The 17,336-nt window shown below is 35.9% G+C and overlaps 2 protein-coding genes across 2 annotated transcripts; both read left to right on the top strand.

Annotated features, from left to right (window-relative positions):
- Window positions 1-1,165: 1,165 nt before the first annotated feature.
- Window positions 1,166-4,669, top strand: LOC104758818 (uncharacterized). The gene has a single exon (XM_087494111.1). The coding sequence runs from the start codon at window positions 2,150-2,152 to the stop codon at window positions 3,995-3,997; it is 1,848 nt and encodes a 615-aa protein (XP_087350237.1). The 5' UTR covers window positions 1,166-2,149; the 3' UTR covers window positions 3,998-4,669.
- A 9,008-nt stretch (window positions 4,670-13,677) lies between these two features.
- LOC104758816 (protein neprosin) lies at window positions 13,678-16,840 on the top strand. Its single transcript, XM_010481769.3, has 7 exons — window positions 13,678-14,716; window positions 14,988-15,074; window positions 15,166-15,426; window positions 15,530-15,694; window positions 15,786-15,839; window positions 15,931-16,077; window positions 16,166-16,840. The coding sequence occupies exons 1-7, from the start codon at window positions 14,561-14,563 to the stop codon at window positions 16,541-16,543; spliced, it is 1,248 nt and encodes a 415-aa protein (XP_010480071.1). The 5' UTR covers window positions 13,678-14,560; the 3' UTR covers window positions 16,544-16,840.
- The last annotated feature ends 496 nt before the right edge of the window (window positions 16,841-17,336 follow it).

Below are 17,336 nucleotides of genomic sequence, written 5' to 3'. Positions count from 1 at the left end.
CCTTGGGCCGTTTAAAACCCAACAGTAATTTCAGTAATATAAATTACTGAAATGTTTAGAAGAATTGTTCTTAAAAAAAAACTCTAAATTATGCTTTTTTTCTTTTTCCAAACTCATTTTTATATTACCTATTTGGCACAAAATTAATTCAAAGCATGCATACTTACATCACTAATTAAGGTTGGACAACTAAAATTCGAAATAAAATTTTGGGAGAAAGAAAACAGAACGAGATTTATTTAATTTTCCAGTGAACCCGCAGCTTTTCAGGTTACTTGCGAGCTTACAATGATAAACCAAATAAGTAAATATAATCTATAAATTTTCAGGTATATATTATCTAATCTATAATATTAAAATCTTATAATAATTTGTAATAGATATGAAATAATTTGTACCAAATGCCCAACTGATATACGTTCGGGTTATAAATGTTATACCAAATCTTTTAGTTATTTTTTAATCTGTTGGAATAAAATATAATATTTTAAATCAGTAAATTATTATTTAAACTATAGTTATGAATGAGAAAACATGATATATATGGGATGAGACGAATCTGAGATCTCGAAATAGACATACCAGCTTTCTCTTTTTTTTTGTCGTTTACTTATAACAAAAACGAATTTAATTATTCTGTTTGTATAAATAGAACTAAAAACAAATCTATTACTAAACAGGTACAAGTTTGGATTATGAATGTTGATTCCTAAAAAATATGTTTACAAGTATTACCTCACATGTATATAATATAATGCATACAGGATAGTAAACTTAGTTTTTGAAATCAATTTCGCACGTACGTGCGGGTCCGAATCTAGAAGACTTACAACAACCATTAACTTTGCCAAACGTAATTGTAATATGAATGAAGGACTAAGAAAAACTTTATGTTAAAATTGATCCAAAAATTTATCCCCGGAAGCTATTTTACAACTATGCATACTGTTTTTTTTTATTTTACAACTATGCATAATATTTGTAATACAATATTTTTACAAAAAAAACTCTCAACAAACCCACAAAACAAATTTGTAATTAACAACAATATAACAAATTCTTTTAGAAAAAAAAAAAAAACTTATGAAAATATCCCCGCACGTGCGGGTCCGTATCTAGTATAAACTTAAAGGGTTACTCTGTTAAAAGGTCTTTACTCTTTTTTTTTTTTTTTTTCTTGAACTAAAAAGGGTCTTTACTCTTTTAGTATAGTAAAATGCATGATAAGTACTATATTTTAGGGCCCAGTCTTTCTAGTCAGCCGACTACAAAAGATGACAAAAAAGCAATAGTGTAACCAGCTCATTTATCAAACAAAACAAATCGTAAATGTTGATGGGACGTCTCTTAGGCCTTGAATGGAGAAAGCATGTAATGCAGAGCAGATCAAGTGGTTCAAGCAGATCAAGCAGAATAAAAGTAGATCAAAAATTTAGCAGTTCAAATGCAGATCAAAGGTGAACAGCATCAAAAAAAGCTGTAGACCAGATCTGCATATATTTCTCCTGCATTTACCACAAAAAGACAAAAAAAATATGAACTGCACACAGTTCATCTGCATTAATTTTTAAAAACAAAAAATTTATTGAATGGTAAATTAGTGATAGGAGGACTACATTAAAGGGTGATCTGCTATTTTTCTGTCCTCCCATTCAAAGCCTTAATGAATTCCCTACCATTTTCTTCTTTTGCAATAAGCTAGTGCCTAGTGGTTGGGACATTGAATGAGACTGAGCAGTGATCACAGATCCTAAATCATGGAGATCAGAGTATAGAAAGTAAAGAAACCTTTTACTTACGGAATTATTCTCTCTTTTGCTTCTTCATTTGTAAAGAAACCCATATGGAACCACCTCCTTCTTTTAAAGCACCTCGTTATTATTCTAACTCTAAACCGACATGTGGTCTGTCGGATCCGGCTCAGCCGCACAAGCTTTGCCGGCGATGACATGGGTCTCATCCTCCACTCTCTATCTGCGTTTCTTGCAAAGGCAAACATGTAGAGGGTAAAAGGTATTATTACTATTGTGCTACTTGCAATTTAGAATTCCACAGAGGCTGTCACCTCTATCCCCCTGAGATAAGACACCCTTTTCACGCCTCTCACTCTCTCACCCTCATCAATGGAGATCGGATACTTAAAGTTTTTATGAAACCCAATAATTGGGACAACAACTTCTCTTCAGGCTTCTTTTCGGAAAACTCCACAAACAATGGCGACGATGATGACAACAACAATGATGGTGACGATGATGTTGCTGCTAATGATGATGACAATGGTAATGCTGCTAATGATGATGACGATGATGTTCTTGCTAATGATGATGATGATAAAGATGATGATGTTGATGATGATGACGATGATGATGATGATGATGATGATGATGATTTTGATGATGATGATGATGATGATGATGAATCGGATTATAATATTGAAAATCGGAGAGCTCTGTGGCTTGGTCTTGGAGAAAAGAATGGAGAAGAAGGAGACTCTCTGCCTGTAACAAAGTATCTCAAAGTCTTGAAAGAAAAAGAAAAGACTCTGGAAGGTGTGGACAAAGACGATGGAGATGATAGTGATGGTGGTGGTGGTCATCCGAGGCTTAAACATATCAAACTTAATCGAATCAAGATATCGAGCTCTGGTCCTCAATCTCCCGATAGTGATGGTGAGGCCTCCTTATCCGATGGAAATCACCTGAATTGTAAATGTTGTCGGGTTACTTTAGAAAAGACATATTATCATTGTTCTATATGCAAGTTCAATCTTAACCTGAGTTGCTCGATGAGACCACCACCTACCACTATCTCACACTTGAAAAGTCATGAGCACATCCTCACCCTCTTCCCTATACGACTCCCTCTGCCATGTGACGCTTGTGGCTTATCTCTAAGTGACACCAAAGATCTCGTTTACGCTTGTCTCCCTTGCAGCCACATGGTCCACAGATCATGTATCTATCTACCTCGGGTCATCAAGATCACCAGGCACCAACACCGTCTCTCTCTCACTTCCTCCCTTCAACCTGGTGATTTCCCTTGCGGGGTCTGTCGCCAAACCGTAGACATCAACAACGGGCAATACTCTTGTGATAAGGGATGTCAATATGCTGTCCATTCGAAATGTGCAACAAGGAAAGACGTGTGGGATGGAAAAGATCTTGATGGAGTGCCTGAAGAACCCGATGAAGATATCGAGCCATTCGTTAGGATTGACGAGGAGACAATTCAACATTTCAGTCATCATGACCACTATCTGAGGCTCCATGAACAGAAAAACATTTGCGAGAAAGACAAGTTTTGTGAGGCATGCACCCTTCCAGTAATGATCTCTCAGAGATTTTATGCTTGTATGGAGTGTGATTTTGTACTTGACGAAGCATGTGCATCTCTTCCTCGAAAAAAATACCATCCATTACATAAACACCCACTTACCCTCCACCCCTTCCCTATTGGTAAGGTCTCCAAGTACGCATTTTCTGGTCTTCCAGTCAAGGACTTGTTCGTATGTAATGGTTGCAAACGAACATGTTGTGGTTTCGTGTACAATTGCGGTGAAGAAGATTGTAACTTTAACCTAGACGTCAGGTGCACTTCCGTTCCAGATCCTTTAATTCATGACTGTCATCTGCATGATCATCCTCTCTTCTTCAACTTGACCCAAGGTAGATGCATGGGGTGTGGGATGAATTATTGTTCATCCTATTTCCTAGAATGTATTAAATGCAAGTCTTTTTTGGGTATTACATGTGCTACTTTACCTTCTGAGGCACACTACATACACGATAGGCATCCACTCACTCTTTGCTACGGTGAAGAACAGGATACTACAAGTGGCCAATTATATTGGTGTGAGAAATGTGAATCAAGATTAGATCCAAAGACATGGTATTATACATGTGACTCTTGTAGAATCACTCTCCATGTCGGTTGTTTACTGGGGCCTGATATCTACATGAAGCCCCATCACGTGTTCAAAGTAAGTGCTGCTTATTAAACCTTAGAACTACTCTTTCAAATTAAGAAATCACTGCAGTACTTAGGGGTTGAATTCCACAAGGACTCAAGTCTACATAATAAATTGTAGAGTTTTTCAATTATGCTAAACAAATTAAATTGAATTAAAATAAAAGCAATGCAAAATATTAAATAAAACTTGTTGTAAATTCAGAAGATCAAAAATCTAGGCCTAGGGAATTTCTCAGGAAATTATGAAATATTAAATCAATCAATAAATTAGGATTCAAACAATTAAGAACAGATCTAGAACTCTAAACACTTTTGTAAATTAAATCAGTTCTCACTGCAAATAATATCTAAATTTAAAACCAGAAAATCCAAATCTCTTTGTAAAATTCTAGGTTAAAAATCAGCAATAAAATTAGGTTTAGATTGTTCACAAAATTACTAAATCAAATCTCTTTGCAAGAAGTAATTTTGCTCATCAAAAGGTTTTATCAGGATAATCAATTATATTCTCATATCAATTTATTTTCCTAAAGTATTAATTCTAGATGGCCAATCAAGGATTAATATGAAGAACAACCTAAGATGAAGATCTAGATAGATAATGAATCCTAAATAATCAGATCTAATAATTCATAAAATCTCTGTGAAAAACCCTAAACCTAACAAGCAAACTACTCAGACATAATTGTATGAACACAAATCATGAATAAAATAGATAACATTAAAAGATTAAAGGGAGAAGAAAAGGAGTTCTGAATCTTCTCTGAAGGAGTCTTGATTCTTCTCTCCAAAAGCTCTCTAAAATCTCTCACAGGGTTTTGCTCTCAAAAGTTGCAGGGAAAAATAAAAGCTTGATAGAATACAACTTAAGGGTTTGGAAAACCTAAAAACTATATATATATATATATATATATATATATATATATATATGTCCTAAAACACGTCAGGGACTCATGTTGCAAATATGGAAAACTTCGGGCAACTTTGTAAAACTTCCAAATTTGGCTCTCTCGTCGGTTTGGACTGGGTGTCGATCGATGCTAAGGCAGTGTCGATCGACACCATCTCCTCTGATCGATTCCAAGTTGATTTCTTGCGGATTATTGCTCCAAACTGATCCAAATTGCTCCACTTTGCTCCTTTCATGCTAAAAACCTATAAAGACTCAAAAACAATCTAGAAACAAATGAAAAGACACTAAAAGACTCCTTATATCATGGTTAAAAACCACAAAAACCATGATATATCAACTCCCCCAGACTTAGCCTTTGCTTGCCCTCAAGCAAAACATAAACTTAGACCTGTGAAAGAGGTTTGAAAACAGGAAACTCACTCAATTGCATGATGATTCTTATTCACACTCTTCATTTACCTGACTCAAGAACTTACTTCTTATACTCTACCATGATAAGCATCAACATTCCTTACTCAAATCCTACAATCCCTTGGAATCTCTGAAATCTCCATTGTCATCTCATTAGTCAATATTAAAGCATAAATAAGGTGAATTCTTACCTTGGGTGTATTGATCAGTGGCATGTGGACTCTCTTCAGGCCAAGACATTCTTCTTACATCTCCTTTCCTCTCCCTTTTCTCACTTCCATTCTTTTTTTTTCTTTTTTTTTCAAAGGTGTAAGCGAATACCGGGGTCATCGGTAATTTACCTACCCCTCGCTTCCAAGCTTTGTGTGATCATTTGACTCAAGAGTAGAATAATGAGGTTACTGGTAATTTACCTACCTCTCTAAACTGATCAAAATCATCTCATCTTTTATTCTCTCTTTTTCTATTTTATTTTTTATTTTTTTTAAAAGCACTGAAGGGAAGAGAGAGGGGAGACATACTTTGAAAAATTGCATTGTCTTGTATGGCCTGAAGAAGAAGTCTAGTCCACTGATTTCCAACCCCAAAGTAAGAGATTAAGTCCGGTTAAAATCCTGATAAAAGTTGAGACAACGTTAGATCAATCAGATATCCATTGAATAAGGGCTTTCAGGATTGTTGATAAGGCTCATAGTCTTTCTAAGCTTCAGTTCTGAGATCAAGCATAAACAAGTAATCATTAGAGTGTTAGCCAAATAAGAGAAATCATTAGTCAAGATCATAATTCCCAAAGATAAAAAGAAAAATTTTGAAAAATTTGACTCAAACTTTATGGTTTTGACTGACACAACTGAAACTCAAAAACAGAAAACATAGTTAGTAACTAACCTCCCCCAGACTTAAACAACACTGTCCCCAGTGTTATCAAGTAAGAGGAAAGCAAAAATAGAAATAAAATAAACAAAAATCAAAATCAAAAGAAAAAGAAAACCTACCAGTGGGTTGCCTCCCACTAAGCGCTTATTTTCAGTCATTAGCTTGACTGTATTGGAGCTCAGGCATCCGGAAGAGCAGAACATGACATTGAAGTCCTCTTCATCCAAGGTGGTGTATAAGCTTTAGGTGCATGAGGTCTGCCAAGGATGTTAGGAACAGGACCAGGGCGGGATTTAGGGATGGTTGTGCTTCTCTTATGTCCTGCAAAATCATCAACAGAAGAAACAAGCACTCTACGATAATCTCTTGGCTTGGTTAACTGCAAAACAGTTTTTCTCTCTTTGAAATTCTTGTTGATGATAGGAGGAAGATTAGGTGCAGAAGAGGTGTACCTTTGCCTTACCTGAGTACTCTGGAGGGTGGAATGGGAGACTTTCTGTTTGGGAACAGGTTTCTGTCTTGGAGCTTCAACTTTGGACAAGCTTTGTCTCGGATGTGGAGGGGTGTCGATCGATGCCTCCTTGTTGGTGTCGATCGACACTGAGCCTGATGCCCGTGTTGCAGAAACTTTTTCAACAGAAAAAGTCTGTCCATCAATAGTAGGAGCCCTCCTCAGCTTATCCATCTCAAAATGCATACTCAATCCATCCACATTCAGTGTTATGTGTCCCTTCTGCACATCTATGATGGCACCAGCTGTAGCCAAGAAAGATCTTTCTAAGATGAGAGGATCTTTAGGCTCTTGATCATACTTCAGCACCACAAAGTCAGTGGGAATCATGAAGTTGCCAACCTTAACTGGAATATCCTCTAAAACACCTTCAGGAATTCTTCGGGAGCGATCAGCCAAGATAAGAGAAATCTGAGTTGGCTTGAATTCTGTCATCCCAAATCTCACAGCAACAGAATGTGGCATCAAGTTGATGCTAGAGCCAAGGTCACAAAGTGAGTAAGAAAACCTTCCTGCTGAGATTGAGCAATCAAGTACAAAGCTTCCAGGATCTGGTAACTTCTTAGCAATCCTACATTGAATGATTTCACTCACTTCCTTAGAGACAACCACCTCCTGCTTTCTCTCCTTATTCCTCTGAACAGGCTGGTTCAACAGAATTGCACTAACATCCTTAGTTAGAAGTGCTCCTTCTTCAGGGCTCAAACCATTGGATACCATTCTCTTCACATACCGCTTAAGAGGTGGTGAAAGCTTTACTGCATCAATTAAAGGCATCTCAATCATCACCTTGTCCATCATTGCTTTGCATCTAGCTTCCTCCATCTCTTGCTTAGACTTTCTTGGCTTGGGAAAAGGAACCTTAGGCTTGTAGACCCTTTCAACTGTTGGAACCTGAGATTTCACAGCTTTTGGTTCCGTCTGAGATGAGTGTCGATCGATACCCAGGTGGTGTCGATCGACACCATCATCTGAAACCGAGAATTTTGTCGATTTTTCACCCAGTTCGGCAGAAGCAATTTCAACAGCATCTTCATCCCTCACAGATATGGCATTGCAAGCATGTTTAGGGTTTGACTCAGTTCTTCCAGGAAGAAAACCCTCTTGTCGTTTGACAGATCCAGCAGTCTGAATAACCTGATTCTCCAACTTCTTGACATGAATGTTCAATGCTTCTATTTTCCCATTCAGCTCAGTGTAGACATTGTCAATCTTTCCATTGAATGTCACTGTCAAATGCTCCTGTCCTTGCAAAAGCTGCTCAAGCATGGCTTCCATTCTACTCTCTGAAGAATTCTTAGGAGGTGGAGACTGATAAGATGAGTTCCCATAGGTCCTTGTATAGCCATTGTTCTGTTGCTGCTTCTGGTCACCATTGTAAGGCCTGTTACCTTGCTGATTTCCAAACCGCTGTCCCTGATTCCCATACACATAGTTCACATCTTCCTCTTGGTGTCTTTGATCAGGTTCTGGCTCATATGTCTCAACCTCAGCAGCAAAATGAACAGATTTCTTACCCATAAGGAGATTATGCACTGAATCCAGTTTAGCATTAACAGAAGCTAACTGGTTTGAATCAAATCCTCCATGCAATCTCTTCCTTTCAGCATCTGCTCCCTTATTGCTATTGCTAGAAGCCAAATTCTCAATCAAAACTTCAGCATCTTCTGGAAATCTTGTTTTGAAATTCCCATGACTTGCAGCATCCAAAGCTAACTGATACTTCCAGTCACACCCTCTGAAAAAGATACTCAGCAATTGTACCCTTGAAAAACCATGGTGTGGACAATCCCTCTGATAAGCTTTGAATCTCACCCAAGCTGCCTTGAAAGCTTCATCTGGTCTTTGATTGAAAGTGGATAGCTTGACTCTCAACTCATCTCACATTGCATCATCATAGAAATGGTTGAGGAAAGCCACTTTGACTTGTTGCCAAGATGTCAAAGATCCAGCTGGCAACTGCTTCAACCACTGAGATGCCTCTCCTGCAAGTGAGTATGGGAAGAGCTTGCAGAATATGAAGTCCTCAGTCACTCCATTAGCCTTGATACTGGTCACAAGATCCTCAAAATGCTCAATATGGTCCAGAGGCTTCTCATTGGGCAAAGCAGAGAAAGGTCTCTGCCCAACTAGTTGAAAGTAAGCAGGCTTCAGCTCAAAGTCATTCCTCTGGAATGGTGGAGGAACAATAGCAGACCGGTTCTCATACACAAGATCAGCCCGGTTGTAGTCAGCAATGGTCCTGATCAGATCCCGGTTTTGGTCCTGTCTTCGAACTGGGTTCTGTACGTGGTTGGCAACTCCACGCACGTCTGCAGGTGGGTGTCGATCGATGCCACCTGGTTGGTGTCGATCGACACCGAGGTTTGGATCATCAACGACACCAGCTTGTTGATTCACGACAGCCTGCTCGTTGACAACATGTTCGGCAATCACATTTCCTTCTGCATCAAGCTTTTGGCCCTGCTCATTGCGCAAGTGGCCCTCTTGATCCCTCAAAACACCAGCCTTATCACGCATCAGAATGATCGTATTAACCATCTTCAGAGATTTGGCTGCTTTTCTGTTCTCACGCTCAAGTTTTCCCAACTCTTGGTTTGAAAGCTTCAGAATTGGACCAGTCTTGTTGCTCCTTGTGTTAGGCTTATTAGGCATACACCTGAAAGGCTGAAACACACAAGAGAGAAGAAAACAAAAGCGTGTTAGTTTGAAAATAAAAAGAAAAATTTAGACAAAATCTAAAACTCAAATCTAATGGTAGATCAAAGAGTCCCCGGCAACGGCGTCAAAATTTGATATGCTCAAATTAAACCCTAGAGCTACTCTCTCAAATTAAGAGATCACTGCAGTACTTAGGGGTCGAATTCCACAAGGACTCAAGTCTACACAATAAATTGTAGAGTTTTTCAATTATGCTAAACAAATTAAATTGAATTAAAATAAAAGCAATGCAAAATATTCAATAAAACTTGTTGTAAATTCAGAAGATCAAAAAGCTAGGCCTAGGGAATTTCTCAGGAAATTATGAAATATTAAATCAATCAATAAATTAGGATTCAAACAATTAAGAACAGATCTAGAACTCTAAACACTTTTGTAAATTAAATCAGTTCTCACTGCAAATAATATCTAAATTTAAAACCAGAAAATCCAAATCTCTTTGTAAAATTCTAGGTTAAAAATCAGCAATAAAATTAGGTTTAGATTGTTTACAAAATTACTAAATCAAATCTCTTTGCAAGAAGTAATTTTGCTCATCAAAAGGTTTTATCAGGATAATCAATTATATTCTCATATCAATTTATTTTCCTAAAGTATTAATTCTAGATGGCCAATCAAGGATTAATATGAAGAACAACCTAAGATGAAGATCTAGATAGATAATGAATCCTAAATAATCAGATCTAATAATTCATAAAATCCCTGTGAAAAACCCTAAACCTAACAAGCAAACTACTCAGACATAATTGTATGAACACAAATCATGAATAAAATAGATAACATTAAAAGATTAAAGGGAGAAGAAAAGGAGTTCTGAATCTTCTCTGAAGGAGTCTTGATTCTTCTCTCCAAAAGCTCTCTAAAATCTCTCACAGGGTTTTGCTCTCAAAAGTTGCAGGAAAAGATAAAAGCTTGATAGAATACAACTTAAGGGTTTGGAAAACCAAAAAACTATATATATATATATATATATATATGTCCTAAAACACGTCAGAGACTCATGTTGCAAATATGGAAAACTTCGGGCAACTTTGTAAAACTTCCAAATTTGGATCTCTCGTCGGTTTGGACTGGGTGTCGATCGATGCTAAGGCAGTGTCGATCGACATCATCTCCTCTGATCGATTCCAAGTTGATTTCTTGCGGATTATTGCTCCAAACTGATCCAAATTGCTCCACTTTGCTCCTTTCATGCTAAAAACCTGTAAAGACTCAAAAACAATCTAGAAACAAATGAAAAGACACTAAAAGACTCGATCATCTCTTCATTCAACTGTTTGTAAAATTGTTCACTTGTTCCCCACCAAACCCGGATCTTTCTTCTTCTTCCTCGCCTTCAAATCCAACTAACATATGTAGCTTCTGGTGTACTCACTGTCAATGTACATCTTCTTTTTACATTTGGAAAGAATGTGGTTCAGTTGAGTTGAGTTTTTTTTATTATACAAATGATAATTAAATTGGTTTAAATCTAGAGAGCGAGCATTACATTAAATTTCTGTTTTGAATTTCCGGAAGTTTGCTACTTATAGAGACAAAGTAGACAACGTTATTCTGGATCAGATCACTGTTTCAGATTTCAATTTATTAACACAGAAAATCGAATGATCCATCTCCCCAAGTGGCCAAGTGTTATATATATAGTATCAGTTTCTGCTATCTTCTATATGGGCCGGTAAGAGTCGATTCATTTTGAAGATTCTGGTCCAAGAAAATAAAAATGAAAAATAATACTAATCAGTGACCCATATTGGCCTTTTTCATTTCTCAATATTTAATTTATTTTTGTACTAATCACTTATCAGTGTTCTACTTGAATTTCTTTGCGTATTAATTCTGCGAAAAGTAATAATCTGATTTTCTAATTAATAAATTACTTTCCATATCTGCCATTGAGCTACTATATATAATCACAGTGCATGACTTTTTAGTGTGAAACAGTAAAAGGGTTGAACACATATGCTTGACATTTTGTGTCAAGGATAGTAACAAGTCAAAATTGGATTCAAAAGTTTCATCTTTGTTTCTTGCATTAGTGTCTGTGATTCACCAGGATAAAGAAGAAGAGAAACAACAAAAAAGAGAGAAAAAAAAAAGAGAGTCACATGTCTTAACAGTCTTTCCATGAAGACAAATACTTACATCCATTCACATGATCATGTCCAATCATGTCATACATGTACATCTCTACCCATCTATAGTGTATACACGTAGAATTACATGTATACATCAGAAAAGTATTGTGCTTGGTAATGGTATAAAAAGCACGTCCCATGATACTTTGTAACAAAAAAAAAAAACTTCTAGTCATTATTTTTTACTATTTCTCGTAAATTATTTACCAAAAACAATAAAAATAAAAAGAGAATCTAAAAAGGTCATAAAGTTTATAAAGTTCGCATTATGAAGACAATAATGGAGAGCTATAAAAATATATATATACATGGTAGAAAAGCTTGTGGTTTCACCTCCTTTCTTGTGCATGTATTAATCAAATCTTGTGCATTTCATTACCTTCTACTCCTTTCATCATATTCCACCAAAAAAAAAAAAAACTAATGGTTTGACAGCAATGCACCAATGCCAAAGATTATTTTCGTTAGTTAAACGGTTAAACCATAAAACTGAAGGACTAAGTAAAATATATATTTGATATAAGAAATTAAGTAAAATATAAGAAGTGATTTAGTTGGGATCAATGTGGATTTTTGTAGTGTTTATTCAATTCGAGAAATGATATGTAATTATGTACATGTGACACCAATATTCTCATAGCATGAAGAATACACCATGTGATGCATCATGGCATAAATACTTATTATATATGCACATAAACATACGTGTTTGTGATTTCGTGATCTTGCAGCAATTATCGATGACATTTGCTCACTCCTGTTTTTGGACTTACGCTCAAGTGGGCAGAAGCTACAACATTTTTAAAAAATGTGTACTAATTTTAAAATTTCATAGACCTTTAAAAAAAAAATGAAAAAGACAAGTTTTGGGTGGCTTACTAATGGACCTTTGTTCCAGATCATCCACACTAAATAAATAATACAACTCTTGTTTTTTTGTTTCCTTCATTTTTATATATTCAATGCAAATGTCTCATGTCTCAACTCAACACTCAAGACTCAAAACCATTGCATATGGTGAAACACTAAAGAAACCAATCACCGACAACATCTCAATCACTCTTATTATAGCCTTCGTCTAGATTTATGGATCATTTACTACTAATTAGCTCTCGATTCGTAAGGTGTAAAGTTTTATTAATGTCTTTTTCTCCTTATATGGAAAAAAAAGTAAAAACTTATAAACTTAACCATTGCAATTATCTTTCTTGGCATCGGATTCCCATAATTATCTCTTTTTGACCGTTAGGTATTATTTTTACCGCTTTACGATTTTACCCTTCTCCGTGATCCGTGCGTTAGTTCATGGGGCTCTCTCTCTCTCTCTGTCTCACGGGCGTGACATACGCGTACGGTGAGTGATGCAACTCCTCGCACGTGTGGACTTTGGTTACAATACGTGTGATCTTTCTCTTTATCTCTGGTTAGTAGATAGATAGTAGCAGTGGCCAGTGTGTGTGGCTTTACAAATCATGACTCGGAACTGACGACTACTTACTTAGCAGCGTTAAAAAAGGAATCTAAAACGATAGATTCTCGCAGACTCCGAAAACATTACCATGATACCCTTATGTGAAATTTTTCTTACCATACACACACTTTCATATAGATATTTTTTGGACATTTCTTTCTTGTAAGTTTCTCCATGTCTATTTATTTTAAGATTTCCTCCGTACACAAAGCTGAAACATTCATGATTCATAGTGGTAATTTATTGATATGTCTAATAAGTATTTTTTTGACGAAAACTTTATATAAAAAAAATTGGCATTGAACCCTAATTATGGGCATGCAAGTTAAAAATAATTTATGGACGTTCCTTTGACCAGTCTTCCACATTTTAGTGAATTCTAAAATAAATATACTCCATTCCTTTGGCAGTACAAATCTTTTGTTCTCATTATGTGATGTTTTCTTTTTTTATTTATTGATCTACTTTTTCTTACTCTTTCACATTGTTTTTTTTAACGGTTAATTAACCTTTTCACCGTTGACGACTTAATTTAAGGATATTTATAAGCAAATGAATGTAATAGAGAAAACAAATAGTTTTGCAGAGCAACATGCGACCGGGGATTAGAGAGCATAAAAGAATCTTTGTCTAAGTGATAATAAAAGTTATGAACATTGAAATTTGAATTGTCAATCAATTATTTAAATTTTACTACTTAAAAACCGTGGATGAAACGCCAAGCTGGCTCTGATCCCTCTGACCATTTCACATTGTCCTCTCTTTTAAACCATTTTTTAAAAATTATTTTCTTGGAGTTTCCACCAGATTCCTTTTTTATATTTCTTACTACCATTTTTTTTTTTACAATTTCAAATTGTTATTTACTATTTATCAATTTCCATCAATATTTGGGGTCCTATGCAACCTACACTATAGGAAAACTTGGTTCAAGTCATTTTCAATATCGCATGTCTATATATAACTATATTTAATTGTACACCTTAGGGTATTCATGTACCATTTATATTTTAATATCTACTTTAACAAACTTATTTAAAAAAGGTATAAAAATAAAAACTTTTAATAAAAAAGGAGCAATATTCGTCATAAAGGAGTTATTTTTATGAAGAAAAGCTAATTGGGAAAGGAGAAAAGATTTTAATATTTTTATTGGAAATAATAATTCTAGAGAGAGAGAGAAAGGGTAAAAAAAAGTAATTAAAAAAATAGATAGATATGGCCATATGGGGAGAGATAGATGGGGAAAGTGAAGTGATAAGAGAGAGAAAGTTCTGTGTTGTAGTAGTGTGTGAATTGAGAAAGAGAGAGAGAAGAAGTAGAAAAAAGTTTGGATTTTGATCTGTGTGGTTTGGATTATTGCGAGAAAACTAAACTAAACCAGACCCACCTTTCAATCTTTGTCCCTAACCAGTTTCAACATTATCATTTGATTCTCCTGCTGTGTGAGCGCTTCTCTTCTTCTTCTTCTCTTTAAGGTTTCTCTTTCTTTTTTTTGGGGGGGTTTTTGAAGCTTCAGTAGAGACGAAAAGAGTGTTTTTTTTTGGGTGACAATGGAAGGAGGAGTGGTGAAGTTAGCTATAGCGTGTTTATTTCTTTGCGGGTTCTTCTCACTATCATGCGCAGCAAGGTCCGGCTTATCAAAGCAGAAGTTTGAAGTGAAGAAGCATTTGAACAGGTTGAACAAACCTGCTGTCAAGAGCATTCAGGTTAAAAAAATCTAATCTTTCGTTTTTTGGTGTTTTCTATTTGGAAGGAGAGGAAACATTATCATAATCATATGATTACTTTTTTTTTTATTTGTTCTAAAACTCTAAATTGGAAATAAAATTTAATAATCTTTGTCCCGAGATTTCATCAAAAAGATTCAGAGTCATAATTAAGGATCTTCTCGTTTTCTCTCATTACATTACAGTTTTGAAATGCTTACAAGTAAAATGTTGAAAGTTTCTGACTTTGAATGTTTATGTGGTTGAACAGAGCCCAGATGGTGATATGATTGACTGTATTCCTCTCTCAAAGCAACCAGCTTTTGACCATCCTTTCCTCAAAGACCACAAGATTCAGGTCTAGAGAGACTAAACCAAAACTGATTTTTTTAGATCTGGCTTTTGTAGTTTGTGTTTTATGTAAGTGCTGATAGTTTTGGTTTCTTTAGATGAAGCCTAATTACCATCCTGAAGGACTCTTTGATGACAACAAAGTGTCTGCTCCTAAATCAAATGAGAAAGAAGGGCAGATCCCTCAGTTGTGGCATCGATACGGTAAATGTCCTGAAGGAACTATTCCCATGAGGAGGACAAAGGAAGATGATGTTTTGAGGGCTAGTTCAGTTAAAAGATATGGCAAGAAGAAGCGTAGAAGTGTCCCTTTGCCTAAATCTGCAGAACCTGACCTTATTAACCAAAGTGGTCACCAGGTTAGTCTAGTGTGAATCTGTAAAGTTTCCTTCTTTTCTTTTTTTGTTTTGCAGATTTCTTGATCTGAGAATGTGTTGTATGTTTTGGTTTCTTGACTTGTAGCATGCCATAGCTTATGTGGAAGGAGATAAGTACTATGGAGCTAAGGCGACTATAAATGTTTGGGAGCCAAAGATTCAGCAGCAGAATGAGTTCAGCTTGTCACAGATATGGCTTCTTGGTGGCTCGTTCGGACAAGATCTTAACAGCATTGAAGCTGGTTGGCAGGTACGGCATTGTTATCTCATCAATAAACATCTAAGAAATGTGATTATGGTTTTCTTGTTTAGTGTATTGAGTCCTGTTGCTTTTACTTCAGGTGAGCCCGGATCTATACGGTGACAATAACACAAGACTCTTCACTTACTGGACTGTAAGATCCTGGAAACTCCCACATATTCACGTTCTTACGGTTATGAGCTTTTACATTTCTCACTATTTCTAACGTTGGCAATCATTTGCAGAGTGATGCATATCAAGCTACTGGTTGCTACAATCTTCTTTGCTCGGGTTTTATTCAAATCAACAGCGACATAGCAATGGGAGCAAGTATTTCTCCGGTCTCTGGATATCGTAATTCGCAATACGATATCAGTATTCTGATCTGGAAGGTAAGCCATAAAGAGAATTGAGAATGAGACAAGTTTGATGCAGTCCAAAAGACAATGAAAACTAAATGGTCTGTTAACTTTGTCACAGGATCCGAAAGAGGGACATTGGTGGATGCAATTTGGGAACGGCTATGTTTTAGGCTATTGGCCATCGTTTCTCTTCTCCTACTTGACGGAAAGTGCATCGATGATTGAATGGGGAGGAGAAGTTGTGAACTCGCAATCAGATGGTCAGCACACTTCAACGCAAATGGGAAGTGGTCGATTTCCAGAAGAAGGCTTTAGCAAAGCAAGTTACTTCAGGAACATCCAGGTGGTTGATGGGTCAAACAACCTCAAGGCACCAAAAGGACTTGGAACATTCACTGAGCAGTCAAACTGTTATGATGTTCAAACCGGAAGCAATGATGATTGGGGCCATTACTTTTACTATGGAGGTCCTGGTAAAAACCAGAAGTGTCCATAAACTAGACACCAAGTAGTACTGACTCGTCTCTCGGGTCCATTTGTCTTGTGAATTCACCATGTTTCTTTCTACACACACTCACTCAATCCGCCTTCTTGGGTAGTTTTAGGGATGGTTAAAAAAGTTATGTAATGGTAAAAGTTTGGTGTCTTTTTCTCCATGTAAGTAGGTGGGAAAAAGGAAAGGCGTGGCTTAAGTTTCTTTGAAAACTCAGAAACTTTGGCCCTTAGTGTAATCTTACTTTGTCTCCTCTGTATTGTGATTTGTTTAATCAAGTGAATGAATCTCTCTTTCTCACTCTTATTAACAAATAATTTCAGGAAATTAAAAGTAACTTTTGGCTGAATCTTCATGAAACCTACTCTCTAATTTCCTCTTTTGACAATTAGATATTTAATTTTTGTTTTCTCATCACCTTTTAGTAAATTTGATTTCACATTTAGAGAGAGAGAGAGGGGAAAATGATCTAAAAGTGATGACTAATTCATGAAATGTCTCTTTGGATGATGATCTTTTTGCAAATGGGTAAATGATATTTACTTTTTTTTTTTCTCACTTTTTCACAATAATGTTCCAAGGGAAAACAAGTTTCATAAATGAGCATTATGAAGTTCCAAGTTTACAATTATGAACTTATGAGCAAGTACACATTACACATATAGTATACTGAATTTACAACATAACTTTGCTTTAACCTTCTAATGTATCTTTTGATCATAAATTACAAAAGTTTTTATTTGATAATATTTGAATATTTTACATAAGCTAATTTTTAAAGTGAAAAAACTATCTA

Source organism: Camelina sativa, chromosome 17 (genome assembly GCF_030686135.1).
Source record: "Camelina sativa cultivar CO46 ecotype springtype chromosome 17, ASM3068613v1".
NCBI classification, from domain to species: Eukaryota; Viridiplantae; Streptophyta; class Magnoliopsida; order Brassicales; family Brassicaceae; genus Camelina; species Camelina sativa.
Note: the sequence above shows the minus strand (reverse complement) of the source record. Positions and strands in the feature narration are given on the sequence as shown.

Excerpts from the sequence above, each read along its gene's own strand:
- LOC104758816 (XM_010481769.3), top strand. The coding sequence starts at position 14,561 with ATGGAAGGAGGAGTGGTGAAGTTAGCTATAGCGTGTTTATTTCTTTGC. Across the intron at positions 15,075-15,165 it reads TCAAAGACCACAAGATTCAG|ATGAAGCCTAATTACCATCC; the intron begins GTCTAGAGAGAC and ends TGGTTTCTTTAG. Across the intron at positions 15,427-15,529 it reads TTAACCAAAGTGGTCACCAG|CATGCCATAGCTTATGTGGA; the intron begins GTTAGTCTAGTG and ends CTTGACTTGTAG.
- LOC104758818 (XM_087494111.1), top strand. The coding sequence starts at position 2,150 with ATGAAACCCAATAATTGGGACAACAACTTCTCTTCAGGCTTCTTTTCG.